Source organism: Rana temporaria, chromosome 9, assembly GCF_905171775.1.
Source record: "Rana temporaria chromosome 9, aRanTem1.1, whole genome shotgun sequence".
Classification (NCBI taxonomy): Eukaryota; Metazoa; Chordata; class Amphibia; order Anura; family Ranidae; genus Rana; species Rana temporaria.
This window is the reverse complement of record NC_053497.1, coordinates 95509725-95537156: the sequence shown is the minus strand read 5'-3', so window position 1 is coordinate 95537156 and position 27432 is coordinate 95509725. Positions and strand designations below refer to the sequence as shown.

Below are 27432 nucleotides of genomic sequence, written 5' to 3'. Positions count from 1 at the left end.
ATGGCAACACTTCTAAGCTTGATATGCAGGATTGGGTTGATCCAAAAACACCGATATCAGAAGATCATCAGAACTCACATAAAACTAATGGATTGTAGTACAGTCATCAACAGGGCATAAAACCAATGTGAAGAGCAAAGCATACAATAGTGAAGCCCGTAAGGGGATGACTGTACTACAATCCATTTGTTTTATACGAGTTCTGATGATCTTCTGATATCAGTGTTTTTGGATCAACCCAATCCTGCATATCAAGCTTAGAAGTGTTGCCATCTACCACAGAACCTCTGCATTTTGAGTTGTTGCTATGAAATTTCAGCAAAATGGACTAGCTTGCTGCATAATTTTTTCACTTTGATTTTCGGGGTGTCTTTGAATTCAGCCCTGTGGGTGGATAATTTTAATTTCCATCAAATGATGTGCCATCCTTTTATTCCTAACGCATTACCCAGTCCATATCAGTATAGATATCCAGCATGAGATTTTTGCCGTTGAGATCTGATATGTTTTCAAAGTGTTCCATTAATTTTTTTGAGCAGTGTGTGTGTATATATATATATATATTAGAGATAGAGATATATATATATCACACACACACACACACACAATCTCGCATTTTTGTGAATATTTTATTATATCTTTTCATGTGACTACACTGAAGAAATGACACTTTGCTACAATGTAGAGTAATGAGTGTACAGCTTGTATAAACAAGTGTACATTTGCTGTCCTCTCAAAATAACAACACACAGCCATTAATGTCTAAACCGCTGGCAACAAAAGTGAGTACACCACGAAGTGAAAATGTCCAAATTGGGCCCAAAGTGTCAATATTTTTTGTGGCCACCATTATTTTCCAGTACTGCCTTACTTAACCCTCTTGGGCATGGAGTTAACCAGAGCTTCACAGGTTGCCACTGGAGTCCTCTTCCACTCCTTCACGACGACTTCACAGAGCTGGTGGATCTTAGAGACCTTGCACGTCTCCATCTTCCGTTTGAGGATGCCCCACAGATACAAAATAGGGTTTAGGTCTGGAGACATGGATCATCACCTTTACCCCCAGCTTCTTTAGCAAGGCAGTTATCATCTGGAAGTAGCTTTTAGGGTCGTTATGTTGGAATACTGCCCTTTACCTAGCCTCTGAAGGGAGGGGATCTTTCTCTGCTTCAGTATGTCACAGTACATGTTGGCATTCATAATTCCCTCAATGAACTGTAGCTCCTCAGTGCCGGAAGCACTCTTGGAGCTCCAAACCATGACACTCCCACCACCATGCTTGACTGTAGGCAAGACACACTTTGTACTCCTCACCTGGTTGCCCCAACACATGCTTGACACCATCTGAACCAAATACATTTATCTTGGTCTCATCAGACCACAGCATATGGTTCCAGTAATCCACGTCCTTCGTCTGCTTGTCTTCAGCAAACGGTTTGCTGGCTTTCTTGCGCATCATCTTTAGAAAAGGCTTCCTTCTGGGACGACAGCCATGCAGATCAGTTTGATGCAATGTGCAGCGTATGGTCTAAGCACCGACAGGCTGACCCCCCCCCCCCCTTTGCAGCAATGCTGGCAGCACTCATATGTCTATTTATTAAAAGACAACGTCTGGGTATGACGCTGAGCACGTGCACTCAACTTATTTGGTCGACCATGGCGAGTCCTGTTCCGCGTGGAACCTGTCCTGTTAAACCGTTGTATAGTCTTAGTCACCATGCTGAAGCTCAGTTTCAGGGTCTTGGCAATCTGCTTATAGCCTAGGCCATCTTTATGTAGAGCAACAATTTATTTTTATTTTTTTCAGATCCTCAGAGTTCTTTGCCATAAGGTGCAATGTTGAACCTCCAGTGACCAGTATGAGAGAGTAAGAGCGATAACACCAAATTTAACACACCTACTCCCCATTCATACCCGAGACGTGGTAACACCAACGATTCACAAGACACCGGGAGGGAAAATGGCGAATTGGGCCCAATTTGGACATTTTCACTTAGGGGTGTACCCACTTTTGTTGCCAGCGGTTTATACATAATGGCTGTGTTGAGTTCTTTTGAGGGGACAGCAACTTTACACTGTTATACAAGCTGTACACTCACTACTTTACATTGTAGCAGTGTAATTTATTCAGTGTTGTCACATGAAAAGATAAAGAAATGCAATACATTACACAGACCACACATAAAATACACAGCATACAAAAATTGAAAAAGGTCTGTCTGAAAGAGCACTGAACAAAAAAAAAATGTAAATAAAAAAATAAAACTAAATCTGCAATATCCATCTACTTCTACATTCTTCTACAAAATGTTTTTTAAAGCTTTTTGGTTCAGTGCTCGTTCACAAATTTCATGCTTTCCTGCTTGCTTAATTGGAGTGCTTTTTTTGGCATACTGCATGCCTTTTAACAGCATAATAAATATTTTCTTTAGGAGGATGTTACCATGCACTTTCCATTTGATTTATTTAACCCCAATTTCAGTTTGTACACAAACAACATACAAGGTAGTTAGTATACAATTGTCTTATGTGGTCACGTTTTCAGATGGTTTGCAATATCCTTGAGCAGAGGAGAGAAATTTACATCATAAGAGGTTTGTGTTTGGGGGAAGTAAAACCCTCGAAGATTTAATGGAGTGGTTTTCCCATCTGAGCAGGAAAATAGCTTGGAGGTGTATTTTTGATGCGGTCAAGTAAAGGTGTCAAGAGGGCCTCTTGAATTCTTTAAAAAGGAAGTCAACCCTTATGGGTTTTACCTCCTCTTTGTTTCCCTGCAAAGGCATCGCATTGTAGCCCATTACGTGTCACTTGCTTGAAACCGAAGCCTGCGATGTCCCCGATTTCCTCGCCTCCACGAATCATCTATCTTTCACCCACTTCCTTCCGGGTATCACAGTGCCGAAGCCGCGATGTCACTCCCGCACATGTGCGCGGAAGCCGCCAGTCACGGCACAATCTTTTTTAGAAATGGCACGATCGCCGTTTATAAAAGAACTACAACGTGCGCCTGCGCCATTGTCATCGGCGCCCGTCTCTTTGGCAAATATCTCCTAAACCGTGGAGGTTTAGGAGATATTTCGAGCACCTACAGGTAAGCCTTAATCTAGGCTTTTTTTGTTGCACACTATCTGCACATCACCCAGAACACACCATCTCAACCCAGGGCGGTCTTAATGAGTGGGCACACCTGGGCACTGCCCAGGGGCCCCAGCTGCATGGGGGCCCCTGCACTTTCCCCAAAGCTGCTGCTCCTTGAGCTCACGCTTTATGGAAATTGGGGCAGTGAGAGTGATGGTTACACAGGGGGCTGGCAGCGGTGCGCTGTGCAAAATGATACCCATTATTTCACTACCAGCAGGGAGGGGCAGGGCTGGAGCGCCAGTGACCCCACCCCATGTAGTCTGAATGCTTGGGACTCAGAGGCTGTGGGGTAAGAGCTGGAGTGGGAGCTGCCAAGTCAGCATCACAGAGCCGCCTGCAGAAATGGCATTGTGGATGGTTTCATGGTGAGCCCAGCTGTCCAGCACTGTTTGCACCAAAGGGCTTGGATGCCCCCTCCTTCTGCCTGCATGACTATTGGTATAGGCGAGTACACACACACACGCATGCACACTATCTCCACTGGAAAAGGGGGGAACTACATGGATAGAATAATGGTGCTGAGGGGATATCAAGGGTGTATGGGGTATCTTGGGTGGCTATAGTGGTATCAGGGATGTAGAGAGGCCACAGTGTAGGGGGCATCAGGGATGTAGTGGGGGTCACAATACAAGGGGTAGCTTATGGTATATGGTAACAGTGCTGAGGGGATATTCGGGTGTAGAGGGGTCAGAGTGCTGGGGGGATATCTGGGGTAAAAAAAAATACATGCGCTGCGCACTTTTCAAAGTCATACACTATACCAGTGTAAAAAGAAACATATAAAACCTCCAATAGTGGAAAAAACTTCCTTGCCAACACTGTAAAGTGACAATAGTGCAATAAATGAACACATATTAAAAAAAGGTGTATATAAAAGCATAAACAATGATTATTAATATAAAGTGCTACTGTGCAAAGAAGTGCAATTCCCACTTTTATGATCCTGTATAGATAATCAGTGACCCACTGATGCATAAAAAAGTGCTCCTGTGCATGGCATCCAGTATTATATAGTTTATCAATATTGCATTGCTGGGTTGTTCAAATAAGTGCTCCTGTGCATGTGTATTGTATCCAAAAAGAGTCTATCCAGGAGTAATAAAGTTCATGCGATTATAAAACTGCTAGGTGATGACATGATGTTCCTCACTCTGGTGCTGCCCTTAGGTATAATAGAGTTTTAACGGTTTAACAGAAAGCAACGGTAAATACCGGACTGGTATGTTGTTCCTCTGACAGATCACCTGTGCAAATGTGCCGTCCTGTCCCCTTCCTCTATGCATCTCGATACAGGGGTTTCCATATCTTCTTAAGGAGTATAATCTATACAAGATTATAAAAGTGGGAATTGCACTTCTTTGCACAGTAGCACTTTATATTAATAATCATTGTTTATGCTTTTATATACACCTCTTTTATATGCTGTATTTATTGGCATATAACACTCACTTTTTTTACCCTGAAAATAGAGGGTAAACTGTGCCTGCCTGTTATACGCAGGGGGCAGTGGAAAGTTTTTTCCCTGAAACTCCCCTCTTAAAGTTAGGGTGCGTGTTATACGCCTGTGCGTGCTATATGCCAATAAATACGGTATTTATTTTTTATATTTAATATGTGTGTTCATTTATTGCACTATAGTCACTTTCCACAGTTAGGAAAGAAGTTTTTTTTTTCACTATTGGAGGTTTTTATGTTTTTTATACTGGTATAGTGCATGACTTTGGACAGCGCAGCGTATATATTTATCCATATTTGCACGATATATGAGGCATAAGATCACTTTTATCTGAAAGAGAACCGCCGGCTATTGAGGATACAGGGATTATGGTAGCTAGCTGCTACCATACAGCGGTATTCCTCTTCAAAGACAGGATGTATATAGTCGTCTGACGAGAAGGCACTGTATATCCCATTCCCATGTCACCCTGCCAAAAGCCTTCTCCAAGTCTATATAGACAGAAGGCATCTGAGGTTGGGCATTTTCTGCTTATATTTCAATATATGTCAATTTCTTTCCTCAATACATTGGGCAAAGTACTGTCTTTTAGATATTTAAAAAGGATTTCTGTCCTAGACCCCAGTGTGCAAGCAGGTTTGTGCCGAGGAGGACAATTATATAGGAGCCGAAATAGCGTTGCTATATCTTTTTTTAAAATCTTTTGCTATATCTTTATTGAAGTAAATATTCTTGCCCTGAGAATATTTGAGACGGGTATGGTCATGATGGCTTTAGCCAGGTATTTACTGCTTTTATGACCATACTTAAAATTTCTTGAGAAGGAAAGGTGTTTTTCTTTTGCTTTAAATGTCCAACGCAGATTAGGGCTCTTGCATGCATAGAGAAGGCCCGACACCTTCTGGTTGCGTAGTTAGTCTGGTTGGAAAAAAAAAAAAGTCCATTTAGTTCAACCCACAGATCTGGTGGGCTAAGGTTTGTTTGTGCTGCATTTCAAGTGCTGCTATTTCAGCTAGGTCTTATGCCGCGTACACACGATCATTTTTCGGGTTGTAAAAAATTACGTTTTTTTTAAGTCATTAAAAACGATTGTGTGTGGGCTTCAGAGCATTTTTCGGGTTCTGAAAAAAAAGGCACATTTTTTTTCTGAACATGCTCTATTTTTTCACGACGTTTTTAACATTGCCGTTTTTCGAGTTGTAAAAAAAATGGTCGTGTGTGGGCTTTAACGACGTGCAAAATACGCACATGCTCAGAAGCAAGTTATGAGACGAGAGCGCTCGGTTCTGGTAAAACTACTGTTCGTAATGAAGTAAGCACATTCATCACGCTGTAACAGACAGAAAATCGTGAATCGTCTTTCACCAACACGAAATCAGCCCAAAGGGTGGCGTCATCCAAATGGAACTTCCCCTTTATAGTGCCGTCGTACGTGTTGTACGTCACCACGCTTTGTTCGGGCATTTTTTTTCCCCACTATCGTGTGTAGGCAAGACCGTTTTAATGATCAAGTTGAAAAAAAAAAACTTTGTTTTTTCTAGAAGGCGGAAAAACGTCGTTTTTTTACAACCCGAAAAAAGATCGTGTGTACGCGGCATTAGAGTAGTTATACTCTGTCTCTATTTAGAGAATATGCATTATCCATGGATTATGAACTTGTGTGCCTCAGATAGATAGTGGTAATGGTGAGAGATCCAAAAGAGGTATTCTCTGCGTACTAGTTATGGCACGCTGTTTCGATGCAATCTAATTACTGCAGAGTAGTACGAGATTGAATTGCCTGTTCCAGCTTGTGCTGCTTTCCTGAGTACATAACAGGGAAATGGCTAAAGGGGCATGATCAGAGATAGATTGTATTCCAACTGTAGCTTTGTGCAGCTTAGAAAGGTCTCACTAAAATTGAATTTGATGCAATAAACAATTTTGCGATGTTAAAAAACACATAATACTCGACCCCTGGTAGAGAGGGGAGAAAAAAAAATGATTCGTCTATGGGCTGCCCAAAACTGCAGAGTTTTTGACCCTTGTCTGGTGTCCAAGTTATAATGTAAGACTATAAGCTAACAAGGTTATGAACAAAGCTGCTGTTTGATGATAGCAAACACAATTTTGTAATACCTTAACTAAGCTTTGAAAACCTGTACAACCAATAAGTTCAAAAGTAAAAAATGTTTGCAAGAAAAAATGGTCAGTTAATCTGTTCTAGGCCATCTAAAAAGGCAGTTGGCAAGTATAGAGGGTGAAAATGGTTGGACAATATATTCAAATGTAGCATTGTCACCTCTTTGCCCGTTTTTTGGGGGTTTTTTTCCCCACTGAAACCGAGTGAAGGGAACAGTCTCAAAATTAGGCAACTATGAGGCCTAGGACTCATGGAGAAACCTCACTGAAAGATGTCTTTTGGATCTTGAAGTTTGAGCATCAGACCCAAGAGAGATGCATGTTTACCTGAAGGAAAACTTGTCTGGGTCATGTCTAAGGCCCCTTTCACATTGAGGAGTTTTTCAGGCGGTAAAGCGCTAAAAATAGCGCTGCTATCCCGCCTGAAAAACTCCTGCACTGCAGACTCAATGTGAAAGCCCGAGGGCTTTCACACTGAGGCGATGCGCTGGCGGGAGACAAAAAAATCTCCTGTCAGCAGCATCTTTGGAGCGGTGAGAGGAGCGGCATGTATACCGCTCCTTCCCATTGAAAACAATGGGAACCGCGGCAATACCGCCCGCAATGCGCCTCTATAGAGGCGCATTGCGGGCGGTATTAACTCTTTATCGGCCGCTAGCGGGGGTTAATACCGCACCGCTAGCGGCCGAATCCCGTGGTAATCACGGCGGTATAGCGCCGCTATATTTAGCGGCGTTATACCGCAACCGCAGCTCCTGCCTCAGTCTGAAAGGGGCCTAAGTAATTCAGACAAGGGGAAGGCTGGAGGGCAGACATTTGGAAGATGGTTACTCAACTAAAAGCCTGAAAAGGCGGAATAAAGGTTTATGGAAATGAATCCCTAAGAGGGTCGTTCAGGTGTCCCAAGTTCTTAAAAGGGCAAATGGGGGTGTGTGCACCTTTAAGAATACTCTGGGTGCAGAGAATATTCCAAACAGCAGTGAAACAAATTTAAAGCATCCGTCTCCTACCGTTAGCGTGCAGAAAGTGCTGATGAGTTCGGTAAGTGGGAATATGGAGGTAGGATTATTTTTGTCCAAGATGTTCTTCTTTTAGAGAAGTAATACCTGACTGCAGATTTCAGGCAAACCTCAAGAACACAAAAATTACTTGCTTAGAGATTTTAGGTCCTGAATTAGACAAGACCTTCCACTTGTGAACAGGTTTAAATATATCAAACGTGTCCTCCATGGGGACAATAACAACCACTCCCTTAGATAACAGGTGGTTCAGGGCAGTCTGAGATCAGACTATCCTTGGGCAGATTTTAGTTTGAGAGAAGAAAACAATGAGGGGGTAAAGTTTACAAATCTATTTGGTACCCTTTTAAAACCAATGATTGAACACAAATCTGTGACCGAGAGGAATGCAAACTGTAAAAGATGTCCCTCCACTCTTAGAAACTACAGTGCCCCTTAATTGTGAAGGAAGCTTTGGGGGTAGGACCTGACTGGATTTGTTATCCAAGTCTTATGTTAAAAAGTGCTGAATTTCAGCTTTAAAAATAAAGCAATAGGATGCCCTGCATATTGAGGAGATATTTTGCAGCTGAAGGAGGAACTTTTCTCCTGTAACATCCTTAACCACCTAAGTACCAAGCCTCTTTCTGAGATTTGCTGTTTACAAGTTAAAAAAAATTTTTTTTTTGCTAGAAAATTACTTGGAACCCCCAAACATTATAATTTTTTTTTCTAACACCCTAGAGAATAAAATGGCGGTCGTTGCAATACTTTGTTACACCGTATTTGCACAGTGGTCTTACAAGCGCACTTTTTCTGGGGAAAATATACTTTTTTTAATAAAAAAAAAAAAATAATTACAGTAAAAGTTAGCCCAAATTATACATATACACACACATACACATATACACACATATATATATATATATATATATATATATATATATACATATAGATAGATAGATATATCTATATCTATCTATATTTTGTGAAAGATACTGTTACGCCGAGTAAAAATACCCCAACAGTCCCCCACCAAATCCCCTTTTGGGTCTGGTGTGGATTTTAAGGCGAAACCTGTGCAAAAAAAAAGTGGGGTCCCCCCAAAATCCATACCGGACCAGGAAAGGGGGGAGCGAGTGTATGTGGCCTGAACCATGCCAGGCTACATACCCTCAATGGGAGGGGGGGGGGGTGCATCTCAAAGCACCATATTGATGGGGACAAGGGCCTCCTCCTGACAACCCTGGACTGTGGGAGTCTGTGGGCAGGGAAATCTGGAAACCTCCTTTAAGAAGGGGTCCCCTAAGCTTCCACCCCCTTCACAGGCCGACGCTCCTGTGAGTGCTGGAGGGCAGAGCACAGAGCCAGTAATTGACCATCAATGCTCTCTGCAAACCGAGAAATTAGCAATCAGCAGGGGCCAACTGCAAAAAAACATACATGCTCACATATATGGATCTGATGCAGCATCCATATATGAGAGTATGTATGTTTTTTTTGACGCCCCATACTTTTCTTTTGATATTGTACTTTTTTTTACTGGCCTGTGGGAACGATGTGGCCTGGAGTAAGCTTGTACCTGCTGGTAGTCTGAATAGTGGGATGGCGGAGTGCCATCAGAAGGGTATTTCAGCTAGATGAATGATTGTGTAGACTGGCATTTAAAAAACGTAGTTTTTCTTTTTCAACTCTGATAGAGGCCCAATGGGAAGACCATTTAGCTTTATGCAGTTGTCTGATGTATTTTACTAAAACCATGCGGGACTGAAAACCCTGTGTTTATACCATTTCTTATTAAAGGAGTGCTGAATTTAACCTTTGCTATGTAATAGGAAACATCTAGAAATGTTCATTGTGCCTAAACAATACCCTGAAAAAGGTACCTCTCTGTTCTGAATTCCTCCCAAAACACGAAAGGGAAATAGCTTTTATTTTTTGTATCAATGCAGTTAAATACATTTAGTGAGCACTTATTTTCAATTAATTAAATCTGCAAATCTACCTGAACATTCACAAACATATAACATTATTATTTATGGCCTGTGATCATGAGCGTACTCTCAGTAAGCAATTCTCTTGGATAAGCAAATATGGTTTAATGGGCTTTTGCAGCGGCTTGTAGCAATAATAATATATGAACTGTGCCCTGCAGCCTGTACAATGAACAGGTGCAATGCATAAATGTAACTGAATGCACTACAAAGACAGTCTAGTAAAAACCAGCCACATGCAACACCTAAATCAAGGTTTAATTTGATGGATGCCTTTGCACGGAATGCACAAGACAACTACAAAATGAGCATACCCAACACACACCAGATGATTACATCAAAATTAAAGAACAGCTGTTCCTAATACCCATAGCAACCAGATAGAAGATTATTCTTTTTGTTCTCACATTGAGACACTGAAAGGGAGAAAGTATTGCCTGCCATGGCCATATCCAATTCATTTAGACACTTTAACAAATAAGGCCCCATGTGTTATATGATCACCTCCAATGCCAGAAAAAAGCAACTTGACTACAAAAGACACCAATTTACTTTTCCAAGTTTAAACAAAAGTCTACCATATAACAATGTTCTAAAACAATGACCATACTACATTACCCTTAGCCTCAGAGATGTTCCCACCCTATACACACACACACATTAAAGAGTTAATTCCACTTTTGCTTAGGAGAAAAAAAAAAAAAACACATTCCCATCTGGGTGATCTATGTACATTGCAAGAATTTAAACAAACTTTGTTGTAACGGTATACCTTTTGTTCTTCTGAAGAAATAACGGTTTGTGCCCCATGGGCACAGTGAATGTGAATGGGAGTGACTTTATATTTACCAATCATCTGCTGCAATTGCAGGGTTCGCCGGCTATTATTCTGCTGGACGTCATATGATGTCCAGTAAGGAAAACTGAACCACTGCCCGGCCATCATTTTGCTATAGGCCGGGCGGTAGGTGGTTAATAAATTAAAATATGACTTAATTGTACATGCTATATTTTTATTTATCTTGAACCAAAAAAGGAAATGGCCCAATACCACCTTACTAACATACATTCAATGCATGTTATTAGGGCTGTATTAGCACAGTTTCCTTTTTTGGTTCAAGGTGTATATACAGTGCCTTGAAAACGTATTCATACCCCTTGAAATTTTCCACATTTTGTTATGTTACAACCAAAAACATAAATCAATTTTATTGGGATTTTATGTGAAAGACCAACACAAAGTGGCACATAATTGTGAAATAATTGTGAAAATTATAAACGTTTTATTTTTTTACAAGTAAATATCTGAAAAATGTGGAGTGCATTTGTATTCAGCCCCCTTTACGCTGACACCCCTAACTAAAATCTAATTTAATTAATTGCCTTTAGAAGTCACTAAATTAGTAAGTAGAGTCCACCTGTGTGTAATTTAATCTCAGTATAAAATATACAGCTGTTCTGTGAGGCAGTGAGAGGTTTGTTAGAGAACCTTAGTGAACAAACCGCATCATATAGGCCAAGGAAGACACCAGATAGGTCAGGGATAAAGTTATGGAGAAGTTTAAAGCAGGGTTAGGATTTTAAAAAAAAAATACTCCAAGCTTTTTCAGGGAACGCTGTTCAATCCATCATGAAAAAATGGTTAGAGTATGGCACAACTGCAAACCTACCAAGACATGACTGTCCACCTAAACTGACAGGCTGGGCAAAGAGAACATTCATCAGAGAAGCAGCCAAGAAGCCCATGATAACTATGAGGAGCTGCAGAGATCCACAGCTCAGGTGGGATAATCTGTCCACAGGACAGCTATTAGTCGTGCACTCCACAAATCTGGTCTTTATGGAAGAATGGGGGGGGGGGGGGGGGGGAGAAGCCATGAGAAGTCACGTTTGCAGTTTATAAAAAGCCATGTGGGGGACACAGTCAACATATGGAAGAAGGTGGTCAGATGAGATCAAAATGTTACTTTTTGGCCTAAAAGAAAAACGCTATGTGTCGCAGAAACATTGCATATAACCCTGGACATACCATCCCTACTGTGAAACATAGTGGTGGCAGCATCAAGTTGTGGGGGAGGCTTTTCTTCAACAGGGAAGCTGGTCAGAGTTGATGGGGAGATGGATGGAGTCAAATACAGGGCAATCTTAGAAGAAAACATGTTCGAGTCTGCAAAAGACTTTAGACTGGGGCGGAGGTTCCCCTTGCAGTAGGGAAACGACACTAAGAATACAGCTAGAGCTACAATGGAATGGTTTAGATAAAAGCATATTCATGTGTTATAATGGCCCAATCCAATTGAGAATCTGCGGCAAGACTTTGCTGTTCACAGACACTCTCCATCCAATCTGACAGAGCTTGAGCTATTTTGCAAAGAAGAATGGGAAAAAATGTCACTCTCTGGATGTGCAAAAAGACTTGCAGATGTAATCGCAGTAAAAGTTGACTTTGGGGGCTGAATACAAATGCACGCCACACTTTTCACATATTAATTTGTAAAAAAAAATTAAAATCATGTACGATTTTCCTTCCACTTCACAATTATGTGCCACAGTGAGAATTTGTACGTGCACAATACATCTACTCCTGTAAGTGCATTACCACTTTTATTAAACACATTTTATCGCAGTCAACACTATGGGGCTCTTTTGTTTTATCTTTTGAGATGCTCATGAATGCCTGATCCAGTGTGTAAGAATCAGATCCAGCTGGAAGTCTTTTTGGGAGACTATGAACACCCTGGGCTCTGATTGACCGCTGTGCCTGTGGTCATACTAAAGGGTAAGGAGACTACATCCCCATACCACTCGGGTGTCTATTTGGTGGAAGGAAGTTCCTTTTTTTCTTTTGATGTCAAATTAATAAGGATAAGAAGACTTTGGATTCACTTGTTTACACTTGGGATTTTTCTCTGGACTTTTTTCATTCACTTTTTATTTTACACTTATGAACTTGGATTATATGAATCAATATCACTATTTCCTCTATTTATGTTTATGACGTTTGCACCCACTTCACTTTTTTTGCATACGTATGTTTAATATAACCTCTCATTGAGGTTTCGTTTGTTAATTCATATTTCTTTTCACTTTGGTGTCACCATCAGGTTTATCATTTATATTGTTTTTGCGCCGTACCTCATTTTTTAACATATCCTTGAATTTGTATCTACAATTTTTTGGTACTGGCAGCATTTACGTTTTGTTTCAGCGCAGTGTTTTTTTCCAAGTTTTGGAAATCTTTTTTCTATGTATGCCTTATAACTTGTGGGAAAATTTGTGTTCAGATTCTTGCGTCTATACTTGTCTCATCATAAAAAAGAATGTCAGAGTGTCTGTAATTGCTTAACTGTGTAGTTACAAAAAGGATCAATAATTAATGAGATAGCAAGGTGAACACTGTAGATCCAGCAGAACACCAGTGATATCAAGTACACTGGCAGTAACTGTGGCTTGTTCCTTATGTTTTGCCAACATAGAAGAATTGAACAAACATATAAATAAACCCAGTTTAGATATGCATTTACACCGCCGCACCACACAATATATTCTTACAGCAAGTCAAGATGGTTTCATCCATCCATGTTCTCTACAGAAAACAGTGAATCAGAGGCAGTGTGAATTTTCAGTCATATCGTAAAACAAGGAGTGTCCTACAGCTCCAAAGCAATGGTAAAATAATCTCACATGCTCAATATTTCAACTCAAAACAGGCAACTGTACCTTGATACTGCCGGAATTCATTATCTGTGTTTATCTGAAGATTTATGGGTAAAAACAATAGTTAAAGAAAATAAATGGGTGCATTAAAATGTAGTTATATTGAATAAACAATTATAAAAAGTAAACACTGTTAAAGTAGTACACAGGAAATATAGGTTAATACTTGGTGGAAGCAACTAAAATTGTTTCCTGGGTCGCTTTAGTAACTCAATAGAACTAAACCTTAGGTTAAGTTATCCATTAATAAATTCCCCACCATTATAAGTGTAGTGCACCTAAGAAAATGCGTACTTTCAGCCCTAATCCAGCAATATTTCCTCTGATGCGGTCTCAGCCAGGTCCCCTTTATATTGCACATGTGTGCTGCAGGCCCCATTCATTCCTATTTATTAGCTATACTTTTATTTTATTACACATAACCTTATTTCTGAACTTTATTTGTTTTGCTTTCTTTGTATGCATGGATTACATGGGGTGTCACCGGCATGTGGTGAAAATGTCATGTCAATAGCACCTTTTAGAAATGTATTTCTAGACCCGCTATAGATGGATATTTCTATAGACAGATAAATATAAATATTTTTTTTTAAATTAAAATACCAAACATTTCATACTTAACAGCTCTGTGCAATGGCTCCTCCTCGTCGGCAAGTGCCCCCATGGAAAGCTGCACATGCATGCTCACTCCCGAGCCTTCGCCTGCATCTATTGACACAGAATAGGCAGCTCAGCCCTGACCATTACAGCATTAGATTGACAGCAGTGAAAACCAATGGCTATCACTGCTATCAATCTGCCCTGGGAGACAGCAGAGAGACTGTGCACGTCGCTGGATCAAATCGGACTCAAAAATGGAAGGGGGTGGATTTTGCAGCACAGAAAGTTCTTCGCCTTAATGCACAGAATGCATTAAGGTGAAATACCTTAAGGCTTTAGGAACCACTTTAAGCACTACTTTCCACGAGAAGATCATTTTCCAGGGTCAATGCAAGGTTTATTGACCTTTTGGAAAGCTTGCTACTGAGAGATTTGTGAAGATAATAGGAAAACAGTGTCACTCCAAGTGCTTTGGTAAAGACCTGGAGGACAGATAAATGTTTCACTATCCAGCATTGATGAGACAGCTTTTCGTCTATAACCCTGCTCTGCTAGCAGCTTATAAATTTCAACGGGAGAACAAAGGGATGTGTGGTTGACTGGGCCAAGAAATGAAGACAGCTTTGCTGAGAAGGCTAGTTGTTCTGCACAAGAACAAGCGTCTACAATAAAATCTCATCTATCATTCAGTTCACAAGCAGTATTAATGATCAAAGATGTTAGAATAGTTGGTATCCAATAGGTAAAAACATAGTCACAAGCTATACCAAGAATTCTCTCAGATAACAGCCAGTCATGTATGCATGATCCAGCCACTGAAGAAGATCTTTCTTCTAATAAAACATCTTTCAACTATGAATGCTTGCATCAGTTGACCATCTATGTCTGGCCTGTGAAGTAGGACATTCTTTCTGATGCAGGCCAAAAAAAAAAAGAAGACTGGGCAGAAAAAACTAGCCAACCATTGTCTTCACCTTCTGAGAATACGTAATGGAGTCAGGGAAGGCCCAACATTTTTCACACTATATTACAAAAGTAAAAAAATAAATAAATCAGTTAACTAAAAACATTTCTGTATCTCTTCCCTAATTTGTTTGCAAATTATTTCAAGCCATGCTTAAAGCCGTCACATTATTCCCAAAAAAAAATAGCCCATTTCCAGGCACTGTACACACTTATAATTTATAGCAAATCCAGCATCCTTGCTATGTAAAGCAGTTGCAATTACAAAGATCAAATCCGTGGTGGGGCTGGTGCAAACACTGCAGAATATAATAGGTTTGATTGATTTTGGTTTGTGCTCTACACACTTGACTGGAATTGCTACACACATCCTTGGGGTTAGACATTTATCAATTTCCTGGCAACTCCGTTCCAAAAACTACTACGATAAAAATGAAAAATGTTCTATTTGCAATAAACAGCAAAAAATGCTTTGTATGTTGCTTTGCCGTGCAAGCCAGGGGAAATGATCCATATCCCCCACACACATACTAATGAACAATTGAACTTTGGGTAAATCAATGGAACATGGTCTCAGTTTGTGAGCCCAGCAGCATCCAGAGTCATTAACATGAAAGGATATTGTTTTTTTTCCTCCTTTCCTCCTGCGCTATCACGTTTTTCCTTTTTCTCAGATTTTTCCTTGTCATGTCTAGATTCCTATTAGGAAGAAATAAAAAGTTATTATTTGCTTTATTCACACTTTGATCTGGAAGCTGAACAGAACTAGCAGTATTAGGAATATAACATTATTTTAAACTTCCAAGCTCATGAGCTTCACTTGGTGGAAACTAAAGAAAAACTCATGCTTTAATCCCCTAGAGAAGTGGTTCTCAACCTGGGTGTCGGGACCCCTTCGGGGGTCAAATGATGATTTGCCAGGGGTCACCAAATCCTGGGCTGTTCCTGAAGCCCACACCACTCTCCCAGCTTTTTTGCAGCCACCCAGCCGGGCTGTCCCTGGAGCCTGTGGCCACCTAGCTGGGCTGTTGCTGGAGCCCGTGGCCGCCCACTGAGCCCCTTCGCAGCCGCCCATTTAGTTCACAGCATGGTTGGGGGACACAGACTAGAGGTCAGCTAACTGGTGAGGGATGTGAAGTGGGAGGGGCTGGAGGAGACCTCAGATTTTGGCATAGGTGAGAGAGATAAAAGGGAAAGTAAAGAGAGCAAAGGGAGAGTGGTACATCCTAAAATGTACCATAAGGTTTTTTAATACTGTATAAGTGGAAGGGACTCAGGGAGCGCTAAACATCCATGGGTTAGGGGCGGAAAATCCTTGTCATGCCTTGGGTGCTGACAACCCACACAATGGAAATAATTTTACTGTTAGGGGTCCCCACAACTTGGGAAATTTTATCAAGGGGTCACGGCACTAGAATGTTGAGAACCACTGCCCTAGAGTAATGAGAAAAAGGCGAACCACGCACCTACCCACACCTTCTGTGAGATAATACAGGTCACCTTCTGTGACATATTGCTTAAAGTTAAGCACAGGTTCACTTGTATAGAATTACATACAGTACATCCGGAAAGTATTCACATTGCTTTCTTTTTTTCTACAGTTTGTTACGTTACAGCCCAATTCCAACAATGGATTAAATTCATTATTTTCCTCAAAATTCTACAAAATACCCCATAATGACAACGTGAAAGAAGTTTGTTTGAAAGCTTTACAAATTGATTAAAAAATAAAAATAAAATAAACCCCAGGCATACAAGTATTCACAGCCTTGGTGCCAAAGGTACTTCAACAAATTCCAGCCTCAAGTCTTGAGTATGATGCTACAAGCTTGTCGCACCTATTTTTGGGCAGTTTCTCCCATTATTCTTTGCAGGACCTCTCAAGCTCCACCAGGTTGGATGGGACACCAGTGCACAGCCATTTTCAGATGTCTCCAGAGATCAAGTCTGGGCTCTGGAAGGTTTTCCTCTCTCCGCAGAGAAACACTGGAGCTCGGTCAGTGACCCTAGGGTTCTTGGTCACCTACCTGACTAAGGACCTTCTCCCTTAAACGCTCAGTTTGGCCAGGCGGGCCGCTCTAGGCAGAGTCCTCGTGGTTCCAAACTTCTTCTATTAAAACGGATAATGGAGACCACTGTGCTCATTGGGACCTTCAACGCTGCAGACATTTTTCTGCATCTTTCCCCAGATCTGCGCCTCAATACAATCCTGTCTCGGAGGTCTACAAACAATTCCTTACACTTCATGGCTTGTTTTGCGCTCTGACATGCACTGCTATTGGACCTTATGAAGACAGGTGTGTGCCTTTCCAAATTATGTCCAATCAACTGAATTTACCACAGGTGGACTCCAATCAAATTATAAAAACATCAAAGGATAATCAGTGGAAACATGATGCACCTGAGCTCAACTTTGAGTGTCATGGCAAAGGCTGTGAATACTTGTGTTCATGCAATTTTTTTTTATTTTTTTTATTTTTAATAGATTTGCAAAGATTTCAAACAAACTTCTTTCATGTTGTCATTATGGGGTATAGTTTGTAGAATTTTGAGGAAAATAAATGCATTTAATCCTTTTTGGAATTAGGCTGCAACATAACAAAATGTGGAAAAAGTGAAACAATGTGAATACTTTCCGGATGCACTGTGCCTGTCAAAAGTAGAGTCACTATACCCAATTTTCTGGCTGCCTGTTCACTTCTTGCTGGCAGGTAAATGCACACTTCTTGCCGGCAGGTAAATGCATTTCACACTTTTTGGTGTGTAAAATACCTACCCTAACTTACACACTGTGGTTTCCTGCACCAACTTATGTATCATTACACTACATGACACCAGAAGTGGCTGGCAAGCAGCAAAGAGGTGGCATTTCAACCGATAGGCTGCTGGAAAGGTAAGTATGGGACTTTTAGCAGGTATATAAAATTCTATACAAGTGACCCTGTGCTGAAAGGGTAATTTTACCCCAAACTGTAAAATACCAACTAGTGCTTAGCAAACTTTACAACCCTTTTATTTATGATCTGATATTTGATATTGTGATACCATGATACAGTGTGGCCGATTTACTAAATGCAAATAGACGGTGCACTTTGCAAGTGCAGTCACACTCCTTTTCCCTAGAGCTGAGGTGAAGTTTCACTTTGTAAAGAATACCCAACAATGTGCAAGACGGGCAGAAAAAAAGGTGTTGGAGGGATGGGCAGCACACTGGTTAAGTGGTTAGTACTGCCCCTGGCTCTATCATCCAGCTTGGAGCGATGCCCATGGAGAGCTCTTAACAGTGCTCTGCCACTGATAGTTGATCGTTTGCTTCAGTTGCACTACCACGGAAATGCGGCATGAAAGCTCTTTAATGCTGAGCTAATCAAAATGACCACAGCTGAGACAGTTGAAGGTCAAATGGCTATGTGTGCAATTGAGAAAGTGATTAGCTAGATGTCATTTTTAAGAGAGGGGTGATCCTTTTGTACAGCTGGATAAAACACAAAACTGTGTGTGTTAATTTCAGGCTACAAAGCAACAAAATATAGTTTTAGGGGGGGGGGGGGGATTATTTTCTATAACCACTGTACATCTCATACAGACACAGAATCCAAACTGCATTCCAAGCAGCATAGCTACTACTTTTAGATCGTCACAGGTGTACTGGATGTGCTTCAACAGTGGTTCCATGTTTTCATAGGTTTCTTTATTGAGTGCAGCATAGCCAATAGGTATTGCAAACACTGAAGACTTCTATAAAACCGTATATGATAGTTAACAGGTTATTTTCGTGATGAGCAGTAAAAATTCTCAAGAGTACACGAAAAAGTGATCAGGGATAGTTTACCTTGAGTTGTACTTAAATCCCCCTCAAAAAAAAAAAAAAAAAGTTTATAGGATCATACGAGATCTATTTCAGACGCAAAATGGAAGGGATTATGTAATAAAGAAATGGGACGAGTTAAAGCAGGTTACTTTTAGATCTAATGTTTTAAAATGTGATCATAAAAGAATGCGATTTTTGTTGTCACTGATATGTCTCGTTTCATTACACAAATACTCCATGCATGTTCTACAACAAAAAGGGTTTGCAAACGAAAAACCTATGTATACGGCTAAAGCCGATTATGCTTTTGAACAGAAACGTTGCAGAGATTAAAAGAAAGAAAATCACTCTCTCAATCAACACTGACTATTTTTAATCCTTTTGCTGTTAGCGTTAGTAAATAGATAGGAACATATCATGTCTACTTGTTTAAGGCCACGTGCACATTGTATTCTTTTAGATGCCATTTCTCCTGCAGGAGAAGAGCAGCAGAAAAAAATTCTTGGTAAATGCCACATTTTTGCATGCACATTCATGGGTTCGACGTTGATGCATTCTATTGGCCAGAATAATAATTTATCCAGTCATTAGAATGTATTAACCTGTATAAATGCGCCTATCATTAATGCACGTTTTTCTTTTTTTAGTCCGAGCGTTCCTCTTCAGAACACGCAATTGATGGCTTTTTTTTGTTCTACGTCTAAATACCCCATCTTTAAACTCCTGTAAACACATATGTGTGCATGAACACCCAAGTTAAATTAAGGGTCGTTTAGTGGCAGGGGAAAAAAAAAAAAACAGGCATTAAGGTAAAATGTGCATGAAGCCTTAAATTTTTTGCTTGAGCTAAAGGCAGGTGGATTCTAAAACTGCTACATTAATCATCTGCCCTGAAGGCCATGGCCAGAAATGCTAAAGGTGCGTTTCAAAAGGGTTTTCTCAGGAAAATAAAGCATGGAGAAATGGATGGATAGGGGATTTTTCTTTGAATATTAAAAATTAAATAGTGTTTTTTTGCTTGTCATGCTCAGATGCGGTGTAGTTCCACTTTAAGGGTCATCTGTGTGAACACAGTTTATGAGATATGAAAGACTGCCTCAAAAAAACTAGCATTCAGTTGGAGTCATACAGGGACACCAGCACGATACGTTCAGCTTAGTTCAGTAATGCAGGCAGAAACCTCCTCCAGCAGTTACATATCATTTCCTATAATGCAAAACTTAGGATATATACCTTCTTGCTGCTAGAAGAACTTTTTTCCATCTTGTCTTTCATAAGCTCCCCTTTTTCCTTATTTGAAGATTTTGATTTGTTTCGGTCTTTTTCATTTGAGTGTGGAGAATCTGATGGACTCTCACTTTTACTATGTTTCGAAGAGCCACCTAAAAAAGCAGCTTGCATTAGAAATCAATTACACTTTTTTGCACCCAATAAAAAAAATTAAAAAAAAAAGAAATCAATTACACTTTAGAAAATCTACTGCAGATACCAAGAGCTGATACTTTGCATTTAACCACTTAACCCCAGGACCATTCGGCTGACCAAAGACCAGGCCACTTTTTGCAATTCAGCACTGTGTCGTTTTAACCGACAATTGCGAGGTCGTGCGACGTGGCTGGCAAACAAAATTGGCGTCCTTCTCCCCCCAAACAGAGCTTTCTTTTGGTGGTATTTGATCACCTCTGCAGTTTTTATTTTTTGCGCTATAAACAAAAATAGAGCGACAATTTTGAAAAAAAAAATATATATATTTTTAACTTTTTGCTATAATAAATATCCCTCCCCCCCCCAAAAAAAATATATAATTTATATATATCCTCAGTTTAGGCCGATACGTATTCTTCTACATATTTTTGGTTAAAAACAAATAAAAATCGCAATAATCATTCATTGAAAATTATAGCGTTTACAAAATAGGGGATAGTTTGATGGCATTTTTATAGATTTTTTTTTTACTAGTAATGGCGGCGATCAGTGATTTTTATCATGACTGCAACATTATGGCAGACACATCGGACACTTTTGACATTTTTGGGACCAGTGTAATTTTTACAGCGACCAGGGCTATAAAAATACACGGATTACTGTAAAAATGTCACTGGCAGTGAAGGGGTTAACCTGTAGCTGAAGTGGTTATTTGTGTCCTAGAGAGTGATTCTAACTGTTAGGGGGGTGTGGCTACGAGTGACACGTCACTGATGGCTGTTCCTGATGACAGGGAACAGACGATCAGTGACAAGTCACTAGGAAGAACTGGGAGATGTGTTTACACTCACAGATCACTCACAAATCTGTGACCCGATTGCGGGACACCAGCGGTCGAGTGCGCGACCACAAGGTGGCAAATAAAAGGGGACGTATATATATGCCCATTTGCCCAGCCGTGTCATTCTGGTCAGGGCTGAGCAAGTATTTAGGGGGTGCTGGGGGGGAAGCTGAACATAAGGTTTTTTTTTTTTTTAACCCTAAAGTGATAATAAAAAGTCTATTTTTTTTTTTCTCAATTAAATAACAAACATGTTATACTTGCCTGCTCTGTTGCAGTGGTTTTGCACAGAGCGGCCCCGATCCTCCTCTTCTTGGGTCCCTCGCTGGCGCTCCTGGCCTCTCCCCTCTGCCCCCCACAGCAAGCAGCTTGCTAGGGGGGCATCCAAGCTGAGCCGGCGCTCAGTTTGTCACTTCGGTATCGGCGCTGTGGCTCGGCCCAGCCCCCTCCGTCTCCTCATTGGCTTACTGACTTTTAATCATAGCAGTAGGAGCCAATGGCACCACGCTGATGTCTCAGCCAATGAGGAGGGAGAGTCCAGGGCAGTCGAGTGTCTCCTGAAAAATTGCTGGATTGAGACTCAGGCAAGTATTAAGGGGGGCTGCACACAGGCAGTTTTTTTGTTATCTTAATGCATAGAATGCATTAACCATTTCCCATCGGGGCCAATTATGGCACTTCGCTCAAATGTGTAAAAATCTTTTTTTTTTTCTTGAAAATTACTCAGAACCCCCAAATATTAAATACGTTTTTTTAGCATAGACCCTAGGGAATACAATGCCAGTAGTTGTAACTTTATATGTCACATGGTATTTGCGCAGCAATTTTTTTTTAAACAAATTTTTTGGGGAAGGGGGGGGAGGGTTTGAGTTTCAGGATTTAAAAAATATATAATAAATAGTAAAGTTAGCCCAATTTTTTTAATAGTGTGAAACATGTTTTACGCCGAGTAAATAGATACCCAACATGTCACGCTTTAAAATTGCACACTCGTGGAATGGTGCCAAACTTTGATACCTAAAAATCTCCATAGGTGACGCTTTAATTTTTTATACAGGTTACCAGTTTAGAGTTACAGAGGAGGTCTTGGGCTAGAATTGTTGCTTTTGCGCCAACGCATGTGGTGATACCTCACATGGGGTTTGAACGCCGTTTACATATGTGGGCGGGACATGCATTATTCAGAATCATCCAGTGGGCGGTTTTATATATTTATCAAAATAGTTTAATTAAAAAGGAAAGACATGCAACATAAAAACTTATTGCAGTTTTGAATTGGCCACAGTGCTGTGGAAGAATTGCAGCCCATCCTGGCCCAACAGACTGTAAAGTCCCAAAATTGAAGTACACTCACTTGTTCCGTTTTCTTCTTTGCGTCTCTTTGTGTCTTGGGTCACTTCACGTTCACTATTTGAGTGATCCTTTTGCAGAACAAAAGGAAAAAAAATATACAGATTACAACAGGCATAATTTTTAAATATATATTTGGGTTTAGTGCTACGAATTCAAATAATGAGTTCATCTAAATGAAATTTTTCCATTTTGGGTAGCTTCTGGTAGGCCAATTCAATTCCAATACATCTCAGAAACTTTGGTCGCACCACATTCTGCATACATTTTCCAAAAGAGTACAATAAGAAAAATGTGTGTATCCTGGGTGAAAGCGGTGTGTGTGTGTGTATATATATATATATATATATATATATATATATATGCAACTTTAATAGACCCCTTGGGCTACATTCACACCGGCCATTAGGGTCGGTGAGAATAGTAGTGACGGGAATCCGATTCCTGCTGTGGCCCTCAGTGGCTAAGGGCGGCTGCGGGCACCGTTAACAATGACAGGTTCCCGGCGGCCGCAGCTTTGCGTACGCCTGCAGGCAAGCGCTGACTGTGCAGAGAGCCATGAATAGCTGCGGCTGCCAACGTCATAGTGAACATGGCCAACGACCTGTCATATTGAACAGGGCCGGCGGCCGCACCTAGCCTCAGAGTCACAGCAGGAATCAGATTCCTGCCACTACTATTCGCACAGGTACTAAAACACTGGTGTGAATGTAACCTTAGTGTTCACGTTACAACGGCAAACATAAAATTACACAAACCCTTTTCTTTTCTTTCCTTTCTTTTTCTTCCTTTTTCTCTCTTTCCCGAGACCTCTCTCTTGTTTTGTCAATCTCTTTCTTCTCTACCTCTTTCTCTTTGCTCTTGGATGTTGGTGGTGTAGTGTGGTTTGTGTAGTGCTGTTAAATGGAGAGACATTACAAAATTACAGCCTTACACACGATACACAAGTCAAGACATCTATCTAAAAACATTTTGTTTTTTTGTCCAGCCCATCTGTTAAAACCCCCAAAAAATAAAAAAAATTATGTCATTAGAGCGATTTCTGTGTTCCCTGTCAAAACATCTCCTTGTTTTTCCAACAGCAGTGCAGTCATTCTGAGTTCAGAGAGAAGTTTGATGTTGATCTTAAAGCTTGAACATTTTGCACTGAGCTACTTTATTAATCAATGGAGAAAGCTTGTTAAAAAAAAAAAAAAAAAATTTAAATATCAATCTGTGTAATCTGGGTGAACTAAACACAGAATATATAATATGTGTCATGCCCTTCAACTTAGAATTAAATGAGGCAGAAAAAAACCTGTTCACTCACAAAGATATCAAGAAGGCCAGCGCAGTACCTAACCACCTGATATATATATATATATATATATATATATATATATATATATATATATATATATATATATATATATATATATTTATTTATTTTTGTAAAAATCCCCAGACAGGTAAAGCGGCGATTCCAATGTCTCACAGTAGAAGATCCTGGAGATGAAGAGGGAACATGTAAAAACAGCAAAGCATCGCCCAGGGGGCGGTCCTAATGGCTATAAACCCTCACACTGCATCCAGCAGCTCAGTTCGTCAAAAAGCAGAACACACAGAAAAAGGAGAGGTGGGTGCTGTGTCCGTCAATTAACTTCAGAGAAAAGGATTTTACGGCGAGTACTAAAAATCCTATTTTCCCTTTCGTTCATTGACCGAAAGCACTTTAATCTTGACCTTAGGGACGTCCCCAAGCAGTGTAAAAAAAAAGGAGGGGTGGGAACAGCAACAAAAAAAACTCCAGCCATAACAACCAGAGCTCCTCAGCGGAGGAGTTGCAACCTTAAACAGCTGCCTGCTCAACATTGCGGCCCGAAGGAAGGATCCGCAAATGCGCTCACATCAACCTTGTAAAATGTTGTGAAAGTGTGAACGGATGACCAGGTCACCGCCCTACACACTGGGAAACTGACGCTTGATGTCGAAAAGCCCAGGAGGCACCAATTGCTCTGGTTAAATCTGCCGTGACAGGAAAAGGAGGCGCCCACCCTTTTAAGGCATAAGCCTGGATCACAATCTGTCTAATCCGCTGAGAAATGGTGGCCGACAAGACCACCAGGCCTTTCTTCGGACCAGCTACCGACACAAACATTGAATCTGACCTCTGAAACGGAGCCGTAGCAGACAGACTCTCAGAGCCCGGACCACGTCCAAGGAATGCAAAGCAACCTCTTTTGGATGCGACGGCAGAGGACACAAGGATGGAAGCACAATGTCCTCATTTAGATGAAACGCTAAAACAACTTTGGGGAGAAATGAAGGCTGCTGGCATAGCACCACCTTATCCTTGTGGAGGATCAAGTAGGGAGACTTGCAAGACAAGGTCGCCAACTCAGAAACCCTCCTGGCAGATGCAATTGCCACTAGAAAGGCTACTTTTTGAGTGTGTCTCAATAGGGGGGGGATTTCCCTAATGTTCTTAAGCGGTGGTTTCTGAAGCACCGAGAGCACCAGATTTAAATCCCACGGAGGCAGCAGTGGCCGAAATGTAGGGGCCACATGTCAAACCCCTTGCACAAACGTATTTGCCAATGAATGAGCCGCCAGGGACCGCTGAAAAAAAAAAAAAAAGCCAGCCAAGGCTAAAATCTGCCCCTTAAATGGTGCTCAAGGCAAGTTTTTGATCCACTCCCCGCTGCAAAAATAGCAGGATCCTGGAAACCGAATATGTTTGCGGACGCAAACCCATCTCCACACACACAGACATGTAGGCCTTCCACGTGCGATGATAAATCATCTGAGAAGATGACTTCCGCGCCCTCAGCATGGTGGAGATTACCGAATCAGACAGGCCTCGGTCCCTTAGCACCTGACCTTCAACAGCCATGCCGTTAAAGCCAGCAACTGTAAAGCAGGATGAAGTATAGGACCTTCTCGCATCGGTAGTCACCAAGGAACATCCGCCACCATCCGAACTAGGTTGGCATACCAGGGACGCCGAGGCCAATATGAATCACTGGAATCCCCTCGGTCTCCACTCTCCCCTCCCCCCGTCAGACATGGAGACCCCCGTTCAGTCGCGCAGCGGCCCAAGCATGGGGAGGAGGGGAGAGAAGAAGAGGAGCATGAGAAACCCCAAATTCGTCCTCCCAGGGAATGCCCAGCTGCTCCATCCTGCCGAGGCAGGCGGAACAATACTTACCCCTCCTGTGGGAACTGCTGGACGCATTCCTCGGACAGACCCATCATCTGAGTGGTACGGGGTGGCTGTCAACTACGGCACACTGTGACACAGACAGCAGTAGCCCGGTCATATGTGTGCCCCAGAGCATAAAGCTCACTGGCCACCCCTGAATCAGATGGAGCATTTTGTGGCCAACCCAGCACGTAGCTAAGGTCTGCTCACGTTTGATGGCCGGCTGGGGAGACTACCAGGATCTATATTATCCTGGCTGTTGATAGCAGATCACAGGAATCAAAAAGAAAAAAAAAAATCCCCAGGACCAATGGTCCCCACTGGGAGGCAGGTCCTACACTAGGCAGAAAAAAACTGGAGCTGCTGGATGCAGTGTAAGGAGTTATAGCCAGTAGGACCTCCCCCCTGGGTGCGGTGCTGTGCAGCTTTGGTGTTTTTACATGTTCTCCCTAGTACTCTCCTGAAGGTGGTGATATAACCCTAAGGTCAAGATTAAAGTGCTGTGTCCATCAATGAACGGAAGAGAAAAAAATCATTTAAAACAACTGTATCGGGCTGCAACATAACAAAATTGAAAAAGTGGAGGAGGTCTTAATATTTTAGGAATGCACTGTATAATTAAAGAGCACAAGTGTTATTCCAGCTGTGACTCCTCAGTGGTGGTTTCTGCACCTGAGGGGAGATCTTGCCTTTGGAATCACATCGTAATAACCCATGGTGAAGCATGGGCCAACAGCATTAAAAATGCTACATATTTATATAAATGTAATGGTAAAAAAGGCAGAAATGCATAGAAAGCCACTGCTTCCTCTCTTATCTCAAAGACCGGGATTGTTCACCTCAGTCCCGTCCAAGATTTGTAACAAGATTATTGCCAAACTGCAAGAAACTGATCTGCACAGTGGCTTTCACTTGCAAAAACATTTGACTATATAGCAGACAAAATGCCAATTCCTTTATACGTCATTTCTAAAATCTTGAAGTCAAAGAGTTGCTGATCACACCCTTCTGGCATCGCTTGGCTGAGGCAAGAGCTTATTATTGTAATATATTGTTTACCCTGAATATATCAATGTAACTCAGATACCCTCCTCAACAGTACAGTAACTGCTAATTTTAGGTTTTTTCCCCAGGCACACAAATCACAAGAAGCATTTGTGACGCAAGGCCAATGTCCCCAGGCAGCATGCTTTTAACATCAGTTTAGGAAGCTTCAGAGATCATTCAGAATTAATTAAAGGTGCATGTCACCTGCAGCTGACTTTGTAATTTCCTTTGACTTGTATATGGAGAAAAACAGTTCTGGAGTGAATAAACATCTGCTGACACTGGCCCTTAAAATATTTACCAATTTGTGAAAATGTACACGAGTCAGGCAGATGTTTCAAACTGGAGAATTTAATTTATTTATTTATTTTTTACAGACGTTAGGCAGAGTGTTTGGCTAAAGAGCAGTGATTAAAGGGTTACACATCTTTTTTTAGTGCATATCCTGCTTCACTTGGCTTGCAACTCTTCCCCCCCCCCCCCGTGCGATCTCCACGCGGGATGACCCGCGATTTTTACATGTCGCTGCCGATTCCACGCAGCCAGTGTGGAACGCAAATGGCGCCGATATCGGAACTGCCGTCAGTCAGCAGACTGTGCAAGCAACAGGCCGCTCGCGGCTGGTTAATCATTTAATTCAGCAAGGGGCGGATGCTTTTTTTCAAAGGGGCAGATGTATGGGTATTAAGACAGCAAGGGGCGGATGTATGGTTACATCCCCTTTGAGAAAATCATCCACCCCTTGCTGTATTAAAGAATCATTAATGGGGTTTCTCTTCAAGGTTTT

General features: G+C 41.3%; 1 protein-coding gene across 1 annotated transcript in view; it reads right to left on the bottom strand.

Annotated features, from left to right (window-relative positions):
- Positions 1–27432, bottom strand: part of THOC2 (THO complex 2) — a 152776-nt gene that overhangs the window by 6160 nt on the left and 119184 nt on the right. The window contains exons 34-38 of the mRNA XM_040323934.1: positions 23176–23313; positions 22422–22488; positions 20035–20183; positions 15613–15689; positions 13431–13478 (exon numbers count right to left, since the gene is read on the bottom strand). Coding sequence (XP_040179868.1) covers positions 13451–13478; positions 15613–15689; positions 20035–20183; positions 22422–22488; positions 23176–23313 — 459 coding nt within the window. The 3' untranslated portion in view covers positions 13431–13450. The remainder of the gene's footprint in view (positions 1–13430; positions 13479–15612; positions 15690–20034; positions 20184–22421; positions 22489–23175; positions 23314–27432) is intronic.